The sequence below is a fragment of the Phyllostomus hastatus genome, unplaced genomic scaffold (genome assembly GCF_019186645.2).
Source record: "Phyllostomus hastatus isolate PE091 unplaced genomic scaffold, TTU_PhHast_1.1 phas_contig_147, whole genome shotgun sequence".
NCBI lineage: Eukaryota > Metazoa > Chordata > Mammalia > Chiroptera > Phyllostomidae > Phyllostomus > Phyllostomus hastatus.
This window is the reverse complement of record NW_025333603.1, coordinates 5,850,240-5,865,489: the sequence shown is the minus strand read 5'-3', so window position 1 is coordinate 5,865,489 and position 15,250 is coordinate 5,850,240. Positions and strand designations below refer to the sequence as shown.

The 15,250-nt window shown below is 37.0% G+C and overlaps 1 protein-coding gene and 1 pseudogene across 2 annotated transcripts in view; one reads left to right on the top strand and one right to left on the bottom strand.

Moving 5' to 3' along the window:
* Positions 1-15,250, top strand: part of SCP2 (sterol carrier protein 2) — a 110,012-nt gene that overhangs the window by 46,995 nt on the left and 47,767 nt on the right. For both annotated transcript variants that reach the window (XM_045856566.1, XM_045856558.1), the window contains exons 9-11: positions 158-308; positions 1,466-1,613; positions 7,509-7,616. In XM_045856566.1, coding sequence (XP_045712522.1) covers positions 158-308; positions 1,466-1,613; positions 7,509-7,616 — 407 coding nt within the window. The remainder of the gene's footprint in view (positions 1-157; positions 309-1,465; positions 1,614-7,508; positions 7,617-15,250) is intronic.
* Positions 4,323-5,148, bottom strand: LOC123830402 (annotated as a pseudogene).

The window sequence follows — 15,250 nt, the reverse complement described above, 5'->3', positions numbered from 1 at the left end:
TAGCAGGGAAGCGTGTATAAGTTTTAACTGCAGATATCACAAAGGGGACTATCCCATTACCATCAAGCATACTAAGCTTTCTTCCCAGAAAGACCTTCTAGCCTAATATCTTTGGACTGAGGTGGACTGGGTGTAAATAATTTTTACCTCCCCCTAGTCCCACTTCAGATGGTGCTGCAGCGGCAATTTTGGCAGATGAAGATTTTGTACAGAAGTATGGCCTTCATTCCAAAGCTGTGGAAATTCTGGCACAGGAGATGGTGACTGATTTTCCAAGCACATTTGAAGAGAAAAGCAGTATTAAATTGGTTTGTCTAAAATTCTGTTTTATTAATTAATCAAGGGATTTCTGTTTAAAAATTTTAAGGTGACATGCTGTTGTTACTGGGTCTGTATGTAATTTCCTTGAAAAACTGTCTAGAAAGTCTAATATTATAACCCGTCCTCGAGAATCTGGTAGGGGAATATAGCTGACGAGAACATGTGCTTCCTGTGATAGAGCCACGTGTCACTGTGTCAGCCTTTAACTGACTAGATGTGCTGTTCTTTTTTTCTACGTTGAACTGGCTAAATATGCTCAGAACTCCTATCCTACAGAGTTAAGGGAAAAACAAAGATGTTTTTAGGGAATTTTCTTGGTGCTTCAAAAAATCCTGATTGAAGATTAAATACAAAATGGAGGAAGAAAAAAAGAGAATTCAGACCTGGAGTTAGTTGAATATTTGAAGATACATGCATACATACATAAAATGTAGGCATATATATATATATATATATACACCTATGTAAACAATTGTACGCTAAACTACAGTTTAAAAAATGATTTGACGACAACACTCTGAATTTGGAAATGTCCCTGTACTTTGCCCAGTATCACAAAGCTAGGGTTCTGAGGTGTGGTAGAAGTGCAACTTATATTTAGGTTTTCTGATTCCAGTACATTTCCTGCTGTGCCACAGTTTCATTCTTTGAGGAAAGTTCAGTTTGCATGTTGTTATTATCCGAGACCAAAGAGGGTAAAAACATGGATTTTGGGAAAATGTTTTGAATTCCATACAATCTCCTAAAAGAAGGTTGTTTATTTTCATATAAAAATTACCCTATTGTTTCAGTGTGTTATATTGATCTATTGATAAATCTCTTCTTCCTGTTTACCACAACTGTACATTGTGGATTGATAGAGTTTTTGTAATTTAACATAAGATATGGCCTGAAAAATTATAAGTCCTTTTTATGTATCTTATTTAAAATTCTGCCTATTATAGTACCAGGTTTAATATATATATTTTTTCCCTCCTGGATATCCTTTTATTTGGACTTTCTGTATAATATAGAATCAATAGATATTTTAATATATGTGGTCATTTCTCAACTGTTATTTTATATATATTAATCCTTTATAATCCTTATATAAAAGTCCCAGTTTTGATGCTCTTAATTTATTTATTTATGATTTTGGTTTTAGATTGGCTTTGATATGGCTAAAGAAGCTGCCAGAAAGTGCTATGAGAAATCTGGCCTGAGTCCCCGCGATGTTGATGTAATAGAACTTCATGATTGCTTTTCCGTCAACGAGCTCATCACTTATGAAGCACTGGGGCTCTGTCCAGAAGGTAGTATCTTTCAGGAGATGCATATTAACTTAGTAAATTTCTCTGAGAAAATTTCATTTTCACCATTAAACAAAGGAATTCATTAATTGCTTTTCCCTCCACATTGGTTCTGCCACACTTTGGAAAGTGAATGTGAGCTATCTTGACACTGGACATTGTAGAACCTGTAGTCTTAGACAATACCAACAGTGAGACAACAGTGTGTACAGGTAATTTGTATTATGTAAATCAGAGGTACTTACAAGATCCTGTTAGTGGGAAAAAAGGATATAAAGTTACATTTGCTTTTTTAGTTAATCTTTATTATATTTTTCCATTATGATTTAGTTCCCCTAGACCCCCCTCCCCCCAGCAATCACTACACTGCTGTCCATGTCCATGAGTCCTTTTTCCTCAGTCCCTCTACCCCCTAACCACCCCCCCCAACTAGCTGTCATCTGCTCTCCAACTATGAGTCTGTCCCCATTTTCCTTGTTAGTTCAGCTTGTTCATTAGATTCCACATATGAGTGAAATCATGTGGTATTTCTGTGGTAAAATTGCTGCTTGGGAAATATACTTTTCATTAAATAATAAAGCATAAATTTCTGTTTTAAAATAGCATCATTAAAAAATTACATTTTAAAATAGTAAAATTAAAAAAATCACCTTTTTAGCTCCCAAATTATTTTTTAAAATATATTTTATTGATTATGCTATTACAGTTGTCCCATTCTCCCTTCACTTCCCTCCACCCTGTACCTCCTCTCCCACCCACGTTCCCCCACTTTAGTTCATGTCCATGTGTCATACTTGTGAGTTCTTTAGCTTCTACCTTTCCCGTACTATTCTTGCCCTCCCCCTATCTATTATCAACCTACATTCTATGCTACTTATTCTCTATACCTTTTCCCCCCTCTCTCCTCCCACCCCCCCCTGCTGCTAGCCCTCCATGTGCCCTCCATTTCTGTGGTTCTGTTCCTGTTCTAGTTGTTTACTTAGTTTCTTTTGGTTTTGCTTTAGGTGTGGTTGTTAATAATTGTGAGTTTGCTGTCCTTTTACTATACATGTCTTTTTCTTTATCTTCTTTTCTTAGATAAGTCCCTTTAGCATTTCATAAAGTAAGGGCTTGGTGATGATGAACTCCTTTAACTTGACCTTATCTGAAAAGCACTTTATCTTCCCTTCCATTCTAAATGAGAGCTTTGCTGGATAGAGCAATCTGGGATGTAGGTCCTTGCCTTTCATGACTTGGAATATTTCTTTCCAGCCCCTTCTTGCCTGTAAGGTCTCTTTTGAGAAATCAGCTGACAGTCTGACGGAAACTCCTTTGTAGGTGACTGTCCCCTTATCTCTTGCTGCTTCTAGGATTCTCTCCTTTGTTTTTACGTTGGCTAATGTAATTATGATGTGCCTTGGTGTGTTTCTTCTTGGGTCCAACTTCTTTGGGGCTCTCTGAGCTTCTTGGATTTCTTGGAAGACTGTTCCCTTTGCCAGATTGGGGAAGTTCTCCTTTATTATTTGTTCAAATATGTGCTCCATCTGTTGCTTTTCTCCTTCCTGTTCTGGTACCCCTATAATTCGGATGTTGGAACGTTTAAAGGTGTCCTGGATGCTCTTAAGCTTTTCCTCAATTTTTTTGAATTCTTATTTCATCATGCTTTCCTGCTTGGTTGATTCTATCTTCCTTCTGGTCCACTGTATTGTTTTGAGACTCAGATTCCTTCCTTTCACTATTGGCTCTCCTCCACGTATCTTCCTGCATCTCTTTTATGGTAACCTGCATCCTTTCATCTAAATTGCGCCCAAAATCAACCAATTCCATGAGCTTTCTGATCACCAGTGTTTTGAACTGTGCATCTGATAGATTGGCTATTTCTTGGTCGCTCAAAAGGATGAGTCCTGGGGGACTGATCTGTGCTGTTGGATACATGTCTTAGGTCTTTCCCTGTCTCTGGTCGCTCTTGTTATGGTGGCGGGGGGGAGCCTTAGGTGTTCACCGGGGCTGGGCACCCTGGTCGCTAGATTGTGACGTTATATGTGGGGGCGGGGGCGGGAGCGGGAGGGGACAATGGCGATAGTTTCGTTCTCCCGGGCTCAGGCCCTTCCTTGGGATCCTGGGCTGCGAGCTCTGCCCTGGTCCACAATCGCTGCGCCACCGGTCCGCCAGCCGCAGCTTGCGTACTCAGGGTCCACCGCTGCGTTCTTGCGCCCCGGATGGCTGTTGCGCCGATTTTGTGCCAGATTTTCCCCGACCTCTGCGCGCCGCCGACTCGCGCCAGCCCCGCGCCTGCCTGGCTCGTCGTCTCCTACCAGTCTGGATGTACAGGTTTACTTCAACTTCTTGGCTGTCCAACTTCCATTCAGATAAATCCTGTCAGTCCTGAGTGATATTCTATCTGTAAATTATTGTTGTTCTAATCTTGGTTGTGGGAGGAGGCACTGTGCATCCACCTATTCCTCCATCTTGCTGGAAGTCCCGCCTTTTTATTTTATTAATAGTACCACTTGAAAAACAATTTTAGAAATTTTGATGAAATATAAAATCTCAGTATCTTTAATAGTTCATGTTTTTTGTATTATAAAACTTCTGCCTATCTAAAGGCCATACAGATTTTTAAATTTTTATTCTAATTCTATAGGTTTAGATTATATTTGTTAGCTGCTTGGTCAATAAATTTATTATTGTCTTTATCTGAAAAATCTTCATAGAAAACTGTTGGTTGGGTTATTAGCTCTTAGCAGCCGGTTCCTGAGCTCTGAGGAGACTTACCTTCTCCTGAGCTACCTGACGTTTCTTCTGGGCAAGAGACATTTTGTAACAGTTCTATCTCTTCTTTGTAAGTTCTTTCTTAGGCTTCTTCTCATATACTGGATTCTTGCATGTAGCAGCATGAGCTTTCTTACACATCTCCTCCATCATGTCTGGAGTTACATTGCTCTTTATGCACTGAGAGAATTGTTTCTTGTAAGCATCTTCATTTTCTTCCCTTAGGTAACGCATATAATCTACACCATTCTAACCCACGATGTGTTTCTGATATACTTCTGCACTGAGTTCCTTGCTTTCTGAATCATAACCAGGGAATTGGTACCCCTTGGGGCTCCAAAATCTTTATTTCCAGTAGTACTTCTGGCAAGCTCTGCATCCAAATAGCAGATGAAGGCACCAGGTTGACCATCAGTGCTTTCCACATTGTACTCCCATCTCCAGTCATCTCCATGTGGCCTTCCTAGATCTTGTCCGTGCCAAACGTATTGAGTAGCCTGTGGGCCAGCAGCAGGCCAGTCTGATGCACTGCAGCATGTTTTGTGAGGCCAGCCTTCACGCTGTACTTGGGGAGTTCCTGAGCATGAGCTGCACAAACAGTCATACCCCCTTCTGTATCTATACGGGCATAAGCAGTCTGACAAGGGATGCCTCTGTTGGTTACTTGAACTGTCATTCTGTATTTGGTAGTGTAGTACTTATCTTTATCCTGGGTTACCAAGCATTTCTGGGCATAGTAATCAATTTTATCCTCTTGTCATCTAAATTTCACTTGGTATCTCTTGAAGTAGGCTAACTTTAGCGAACCCCACCCTGCAGAAGAAAGACCCTTGTCCTCGGCTTGCCACAGACCTGCAGGCCCAGCACAGTGAGGGGGGCAGTATGGGGTGGGGCAGGAGGTTGGGCGAATATAGATTTAGATTTTATATTCAAGTATATAATCCATTTTGAGTAAGTTTTTGTGTATGGTGTAAGATAAAGGTTGATATTAATCTTTTTTATTTCACATACAAATCTAGTAGCATTTGCTGAAAAGACTTTTCTTTTCCCATTGAATTACAGTGGCACCTTTGTCCAAAATCAATTGCCCATATATATATATGAGGATCCAATTTTGGACTCTTTTGATGTACATTCTTTTTTTTTTAAGGGTATATCAAGTTTATTTATTTATTTTATTTTATTTATTTATTTTTAGAGAGAGGGGAAGGGAGGGAGAAAGAAAGAGAGAGAAACATCAATGTATGGTTGCCTCTCACATGGCTTCCACTGGGGACCTGGCCTGCAACCCAGGCATGTGCACTGACTGGGAATTGAACTGGCGACACTTTGGTTTGCAGCCCGTGCTCAATCCACTGAGCTACGCCAGCCAGGGTATTGATCTACATTCTTATCTTTTCACCAATACCAAATTATTTTGGCCACTGTATTAACACTAATACAGTACTGTAGTGTATAACAAGTCTTGAAATCAAATAGGGTAAGTTCTCCAACCTTGTTTTTTCAAAAATTGTTTTGATTGTTTTAGACTATATACATCTTCATCTACATATTAGAATTAGTTTGTTAATTTCTACAAAAATACAACAAAAGCTCTCCTTGCTAGAATTTTCATTGGGATTTCATTGAATCTGTAGATTCATTTAGACATTTGTCATCTTAACAATGTTGAATCTTCCAAGCCATTAGAAGCTAGGTGAATTTTCCTTTTTTTGTTAGAGGTAGTGTTCGATACACTGAAGACAATGGAAACACTAACTCAAAAGATATATGCACCCCCATGTTCACTGCAGCACTATTTACAATAGTTAAAATATGGAAACAATCTAAATGTCCATTGACAGATGAATGCATAAAGAAAATGTGATGTGTGTATATAATGGAATATTATTCAGCCATGAAAAAGAATGAAAATCTTGCCATTTGCAACAACATGGATAGACCTTCAGGGCATTATGCTAAGTGAAGTAAGTCGGAGAAAGACAAATACCCTGTGATCCCACTTGTATGAGGTCTCAGTTTACGAAAAAAAAAAAAAAAAGAGAGAGAGAAAAAAAACTCCCAAGTTCATGTATACACAGAACACATTGGTTGTTGCCAGATGAGAGGCGTGAGGGGTTGGGTAAAAGGAATGAAGGGAGTCAAAATATATGAACTTCCAGTTATAAAATAAGTTATGAGGTATAATGTATCACTACATTACATAGTGATTATAGTTATAATAATACTGTATTATATATTTGAAAGTTGCTAAGTGTATAGATATTAAAAAAATAAATTTTGTAACTACATTTGGGAATGGATCTTAACTGGACTTATTGTGGTATCATTATGTTATACATCTGAAATTCATGTTACATATTAATTATATCTTATAGGTTTGAGAATTAAATTATGTAGATATATGTCAAATAATTAGAACAAGACCTGACATAGAGTGAGTGCTTAAAAGCTATTTGCTGCCTCTGACAACAACCATTATCATTATTTTGAGATTTTATCTCTGGCTACTTTATCAGAAATATCATTTGGAAGAACATTTTATATAATGCATGTATTTTTATTTACTTATTTACCACCCAGAAGAATGTCATGGGAATTCATAGGAATGCTGAAGTTGCTGAGCATGGATGTAACTTTTTCTTTTGAGCTTATAGCTTAACAATATTTTCAGCCATTTCCCTTCATTTCATAAAGTGTCCTTTTTTTCTCTCTCCCTCCCTCTTTCCTGTTTATTAATAATATTTATATAGTGTATGAATACAGTTGAAAATATAGCGAAATGAATACATTTTGGCAAAATCATGAATTTTTAAAGCTGATATAATTTAGTTATAGTATTTTATTTCAATTATTTTCTTTTGGTTCTCTGAATGTCAATTATATTTGTAGCAGTTTTGGAAGCTAAAGAGCTCTGAGGAATTAATAGGTGCATTGTTTCATGTAGGAAATGTTCTGAAAATACCAGCCTTTATTACTCAATATTTATTACCTAACTTTTAGTTGTGCTTTGATCAATTTGATGCTCATTTGAGCTGTTAAGAAATGTCTGTTGTACAAAAGTCTTGGCTATATGGAAGTTTTAAAAACATGTCATTTGTTCCAGTGTTATTTTTAACATTTGTAAATATATTTTTTCTTCTCTAGGGGAAGGTGGAAAACTGGTTGACAGAGGAGATAACACTTACGGAGGAAAGTGGGTCATAAATCCTAGTGGTGGGTTGATTTCAAAGGGACACCCACTAGGAGCCACAGGTAATAATGCACAGAGTTTTCACACATTTTTATTATCATTTGGCATAAGTGTGAATGGTTAGTTATTGATTTGAATGAAAGATTGTATTCTCTGAACTTGGTAGCCAGTGCTTTAAATGATTATTTAGCCACAGTATTTTTTGTTTTCCTTTATGTACATTATACTTCAGTGATCTTGATTAATTAATGAGTATTTGAATTAGTTGGTATTCTAAATTCAACTATTTATATTTTTTAAAGTTTGATTATTTTCAAATAGGTGTACAACTTAACTAACAAGATGTTTCCCAATAGAGATCTGGCTACACCTGCTAGATATGAATCATTTAAAATGAACGCATTAATTTTATAGTTGTATATGTGGTTGGTGTTGCAAGAAAATTTTTTCTTTGGAGACAACTGAATTAGAAGTTATAAAATATAAATTTTATTATGGCTGTACTGCTGGCTGGCCATGTGACTATTTTGATTAATTACCGATTGCTCAATTACTCACTTTGATTCTTAGTGTCTTTAACTGTAAAATGAAGAAATTATACAAAAAAAACTTCTAAAATAACTTAGCACTAAAATTCTGGGACTTATTTTTTTATGGATAGGTGAGTTTTATATTTTTCTATATTGTCATGTGAATTAAGTAAAATTTTATAAATTCTCACAGATTATAAAGTAGAGGTGTTAGAATTAATACTGTATTCATTATAGCAATTAATTTTGGTTTATTTCTGTTTATCACTCAAATTTAGTGGAGAAAATGGATGTACATAGATAGATGGGGAGTAAGGGAGAAAGAGAGTAAGATGTGTACACACAGGTAGTTAGTTGTAGTATAAGGTACCACCTTACTATTTGTTTTCTTCTTTGTATGTCTTTGGTTCCTTTCTCTTTTTCATGCTATCTTTTTACTAATTGAGTAATTTTTAGTATTTTATTTTCTCTCTTTTATTGGATTATTTATTTATTTTTAAATCCTCACCGGAGGATATGTTTATTGCTTTTTAAAGAGAGAGGAAGGAGGGGAGGGAGGGAGGGAGGGAGGGAGAAAGAGAAAGAAACATCAGTTGGTTGCCTCTCACATGCAACCCAACTGAGGTTTGGACCTGCAACCTATGTATGTGCTTTGACCAGGGATCGAACCTGCAGCATTTTGGTGTACAGGACCATGCTCTAGCCAAATGATTAGCCAGCTGGCCAGGGTTCTTTTTCATATTCTTTAGTGGTTGCTCAAGGATTTACAACATGATCTTTATCACAGTTTACCTTCAAATAATGTTACACTACTTCACATATAAGGGCTTTTTACAACAGAATATTTCCATTTACCACCCCCCCTTCCTTTGTACTGTTATTGTAATACACGTTTCAGGAATGAAACAGTAATTACTAGTACTGTCCTCCCACCATTTCTACAAAAGGATAACATAATGTTTGCTGCTAGTAATTAATCCCTTGTTTGTATCAGAGTGCAAAAAGTAATTTATAACCCTGTCAGGAAAAGGACATTCTTTAATTTGTAGAGAACATAATTTTCCTTCTGATATGGCAGCTGCAAGGCACCAATATCTCTATGTAAATACTGTGCTAGTGCTACACAGACATTATTTTTGAATTATTTTTTCTGCCTTTGGTAAAGGGACTAAACTGTTTCCTTTTATCCATCAAAAGAGTTAGGTCATACTGCAGTGCTGTTTTTGTCACTACTGGGATTAGAGAAGTCGGGGTGGTAATAGATATTTCTGTGGTGTGGTCATTGAAGCCCAGAGAGTTACAGTTTGCATTTGAGAACAGTGATGTATACTCTCCTTCCAGACAGCTTCCTCACTCTCATATAGGAAGCTTCTGTTTCATCAGGAGATGAATGTGACATTTCAGTTACTTGTTTTTATTGACATACAACTTTTTTTCTCCTCTGAGAGAACATGTCTTTATTATAATTGGCTTACCATTCTGAAATATTTTTCTCCTGCCACCCACCGAAATACCCAGAAACGATGTTTTGTAGTAACAGTATGATTTTTCATATCCATATTCTTTCTTAAAATTGAGGTATATGATTTTCATATAATAAAATGCACAGTTCTTTCCAAAACACAATTGTTTATGGCAGCATTATTCATAACAGCCAAAAGGCTGAAAAAACCCAGATGTCTGTCATCAACTCATGAATGAGTAAACAAAATGTGGTATAATCAGACAATGGAATATTCTTTGGCCATAAAAGAAAGGAAGCACTCACCCATGCTACAACATAGGTGAATCTTGAAAATATTTTGCTAAGTAAAAAAAGACCACATGTACGATGCCATTGATATGAAATTATCAGAATAGGCAAATCTACAAAAACAGAAAGTGGATTAGTAGTTGGGATGGAGGGAGGTGAAAGAGTGATAGCTAAAGAGTGGGCTTTCTTTCTTTAAAAAAAATTTATTATTTATTTTTAGAGAGGGGAAGGGAGGGAGAAAGAGAAGAAGAGAAACATCAGTGTGTGGTTGCCTTTCATTGGCCCCTACTGGGGGTCTGGCCCACAACCTAGGCATGTGCCCTGACTAGGAATTGAACTGGTGACCCTTAGATTTGCAGGCCAGTGCTCAATCTGTTGAACCACTCCAGCCAGGGCAAGAGTGGGATTTCTTTTTGGGGGTACTAAATATGCTCTAAAATTGATCGTGGTTAAAAACCATTTAATTCTTTTAAATGGATGATTGGTTTTGACAATTGTATACATCCATGATATTACCAGCTAAAATAAGATATAGAACATTTTCATCACTCCAGAAATGCCCAAATTGTGTCCATTTCCGCTAAATCCTTTGGCTTCCCTCAAACACCTCTCCTCCACTCTCCAAACTCCTCCCCCACTCAGGCTAAGATTTTTTACTTCTATCATCCTAAGATTTGTTTGGCTGATCCTAGAACTTCATGTAAATGGAATCATGTAGTGTATACATGTGCTCTTCTGTGTCTGGCTTCTTTCACTCAGTGGAATGCCTATAAAATTTATCCAATTTTTTTTGGTATCAGTAGTTCATTCTCTTTTTTTATTGCTAAGTAATATTCCATTGTTGAAATTCACTAGTTTGTTTACCCATTCCCTCCTGTTGATGGACATTTGAGTTTTTTCCTGTTTGGGGCTATCATAATAAGGCTGTTATGAACATTTTTGTACAAATCTGTTTGTGGACATACCTTTTGCATTTCTCTTGGGTTAATCACTCAGAGTGAAATTGCTGGGTCACAGGGCAGATGTGTGTTTTGCTTTATAATAACCTGCTAAATATTTCTCCAAGGTGTTATCATATGCTTTTTAATGTTATATAGCTGGATGGCAAATTTTAACATTTAACAAGTCTTTCTCTTCTTTCTTACCTTTAGTTTTGTATTCTTTAGAGTCAGCCCCTTTTAATATTTATTTTGTATTTTTCCAAAATTGTTATGCTTGTACAAACACATCCGCATATATGTGTTTATACAATCTTTCTGTATTTATGTGTGCACGTGTGTAATGTGTCACGTGTTGTTTTAGGGTTAGGGTTAGGATTGTTTTTTAACTTACATCTTTAATGTCTTACTGTATTATCACTTACAGATATTCTTTATTCTTTTTTTAAATTTATCTTTCTTTAAGATTTAATTTATTTATTTTTAGAGAGGGAAGGGAGGGAGAAAGAGAGAGAGAGAGAGAAACATCAATGTGTGGTTGCTGGGGGCCTTGGCCTGCAACCCAGGCATGTGCCCTGACTAGGAATTGAACCTGTGACACTTTGGTTCGCAGCCCGTGCTCAATCCACTGAGCTATGCCAGCCAGGGCTTCTTTATTCTTTTTAATGCCCGTGTAGTATTCTCATTGTAAAACATTTACCTAGTCATTCATTTATTGGTGGACATGTAAATTCTGTGCAGTCTGTTATGACGAAGAATGCTGCAGCTAGCATCTTTGTGTCATTGCACACTTTTGCGGTTATGCCCGTAGGATAAATTCCAAACAGGGGACTCGCTATGTCAAAGGTTAGTATGTATTTAAAAATTGGTGGTTATTACCAAATTTTCCTCAAAAGAGGGCATACCAATGTATATTCCCATCAACAGAGTATAAGAGTGCTTCTTTTTCTACAATCTTGTCAACATTAGATTTAATTTGATTTATTATTTGTTTTGAGAGAGAGAGAGAAAGTTAGGGAGAAAGAGAAGGAGAGAAACATTGATGTGAGAGAGAAACATCAATTGGTTGCCTTCCATTCATGCACTGACTGGAGATTGAACCTGCAACCCAAGTATGTGTCCTGACTGGGAATCAAACTGGTGACCTTTTGGTTTGCAGGATGATGCCCAACCAACTGAGCTATACTGGCCAGGGCAACACTGGATTTTATTTTTATCAAATGTAAATAATTTTGCCAATCTTGACAGGTTACCCAGTTTTTTTCCCCTAGGGCACTAAAAAGCTAACCTAAAACACCCCAGGAAAATAGCAGTTATCCATTTTTTTAAATACTTAAAGAGAAACTCTTACTGTCTTCAGATATCTTTTGAAAACCCTTTGCAATATTTATGTGAGTCTACACTGTTGGTGAAAATTTCCTCTTATTATCAGTCTTTGAGTGATAGCATTTAGTGTTGGCATAGCATTTTAGGGGAAAAACTTATAAATCTTGATTTGATTGGTAGTCTGAATAAGGATGAGGAATTATTACAGAGTAAATGTTTACTTACTACATATTGTGATTTGGATATATTTCAAATAAATTCAACCCATTAGCTGTAGCCCAAGAAAGAATTCAGACTCCTGGAAAATATTTCAGAATGACAGCACTGAGTAGTTTAAATATTTTCCTCTGGTTACTTGGACAACAAACAGCAATAGGATCTTAAGAAAATCAAGAGAGTGCTTTTACAACATGCTGAGTTAAGATGGGGTAGTGAAGGTACAGAGTTCTCTTCTATAAATGGTGTTAGCTTAACTGCGACATATTGCTGCTTTGGTGGGAATTCAGTACTGGAGAATTCACTTTCAAATGAAAGCTCTATATTATTCGTTTCTGACTTTAAGTTGCTCAGCTCTGCATGAAAAAAAGTTTCTAGCTGCTATAGCAGTACCCGTAATAGAAAAGAGATTTAAGCATTTGAATTGAATATTCTTTTGTTCACTGTTACTTTAAAAATATAGTCCTGTTAGATTTTTCAATGAGAAAGATCACATTGGATCTAAGTTTGTTTTTGTTTTTGGCTTTACTTTGCAATGGTCATATGACAAAAAACAAATTAGTATCCAAATAATATCATCATATTTTACTGCAGGTTTTCATACATATTGCTTAACACTTACTGAACACGTGTTTAAAATGAATATGTAAAGTTTGACTTTAGCATGTTCTTCACCATCTCTAATTTTAAAAAATGCATGTTAATGTCTACTGAAAGGGCATGAAAGTGCCTTTGAGATAAAGCTCCTCATAAGGATTTGTTGCTTTGAAGTTCGAAGTTGTATTGTACCAGTTCAGCCTGACATGTAGTACTTTCCAGCATAGCTTCAACTTAGTTTTAGGTCCTAACCTTCCATTTTTTAGTCCATGAAAGTCCACTTTATCATTCGGTGCTCTAGGTAACTCATTCTCAAATAGAGGGTTTACTGATGGGCTGATTAAGAATTTCCTGTAGCTTTTAAATATATACATTCCTGTCCTTGAGAATACCCTTGGAAATTCTGATTTCTAGGTCTGTTTGATCCTAACAACTTATGTATTTTTAATGTTCTGCCAAGAGCTTCTTGTGTGCAGCCAGATTTGGGAACCAGGGCTGTGATATACCAGATTAGCATTGCCTTCAGAAAACATGCAAGAGGCAGATAATATAATAACACAAATAATTGTATTTCAAGGCAGAAAATATAACTACTTTCGACAAAGTGCAAACCAGAACTATGAAGGGAAGAAAAAGGGAAAGGGGAATAGCAGAGGTGAAGATTTATTAAACACCCACCGCATGCCAGGTTCTGTGCTAATATTTATACCTAGTTGGGTTTTAGGGGTGGAGGTGCAGAAAGAGGAAGCATCTTTAAACTGAACCGGACTGTTTGCTTTTACCAATTCAGGTTTAATCCCTTCTCACCTCTATAGACTCTGCCTTTGCTATTTTCTCAATAACAACAACAGAGACACTCATAAAATGCTAAGTGCTAAATACTGTTCTCAGTACTTTTCATGCATAAATGCATTTAATCCTCACATCTATAGTTTATAAAGGGGAAAACACAGGCACAGGTAACCCGCCCAAAGTCACCAACCTGGAGAGTGGCAAAGCTAGGATTCAAGCCCGGGCAGCGCCCTTTCCTCAGTGGAGATGCCCATTTCGGGGTCCCCGCAGCGTTAGAGAACACTTAGGAAGCTTTTCCTGACTTCTTAAACCCTTCCATAGATTGAATTAATCTTTCCCTTTTCTGAACTCTTACTATACTTTCTCAGTTTTCTCTTTGACATTTATATTTGTAGTACATACTATAATAATGTATGGCTTTAAAAAAAATCTCTCCTATTTGGCTAAGAGCTCGTGAAGGCAGGATTCAAATTTCATTTGTCTCTGTATCCTGAACAACGCCCAGCACAAGACTGCACATGTGAAGGAGATGGCGGAATAAATTAACGCTCCTTCAACGTCCAAAAGGTTGTATGGGGTGGAAGGAATAAACTTGTTTAGTGGGCGAAGAATTAGGATCATTGGGAAGAAATCATGGGAAGGAATATTTGGGCTGACACTGGAAAGAACGTTCTGATGTGGCTTCTCAAAAGTGGAATAGGTTGTTCCTGAGAGTGTGCCTTCTGCAGAGGCTGCGGGTGGGAAGCACGAGGAACAGCTCACAGCCCGATGGGAATGTTGTAAGGGGATTTGCCCATCTGTCGGAGCCTTAGATTTGATGAACTCTTAGATCCTTTCTAGTTCTAAGGTGCTCTGATTCCCCAATGGGGTGCAATTATTTCTCCTATAAATTCACATAGTTTTTAATGGTACATTTATTATTCTATCATGTGATTTTTACCTACATGTTTTAATGTTTTTAAAGGTATTATAAACTTAGGTTTTAAGGATTTGAGTGAAAATGAAAGGTAAGTAAATGGAATTTTAGCCAGGGGATCTAGCATACTGAGACCATGGCTTGGCTCTCTCCTGCTCTATGAGAGGTCCCCAAAACAACAGCAACAACAATCTCTTAGGCCAATGGATGGCAGCGAGACCTAACTCCAATACTTACTCAAAAAAGTCTGTAAGTCTGTAAGGCCTGATAGCTTTTTACCAAAGCATCTATTTTACCTGTCATTGTATCTGTCCTACAAGCCACCCATCCTCATTCCTATTGCCTAGAATTTACATTTTTTCCACTGTGATGTAAGGGGAGGTAAGTTTTATCATTAGGCTCTAAAGAACATCCCCCAGTACCAGGAGAAAAGCAGCCCAAGAGAGAGTGTTTACTCTCAATACTATTGCCAGGGAGAGTTAGCTAGGAGCAGGTCCTGGCTTTTATTGTCTTGTCAAATCAAAGAACGAGAGAGAAGGATGATGTGCCTCTATATGCCATATTTTATTTTATTATTTTAAAAGCTTAACCGAGGTAAAATTAACATATTTCCATATTTAAAATGTAC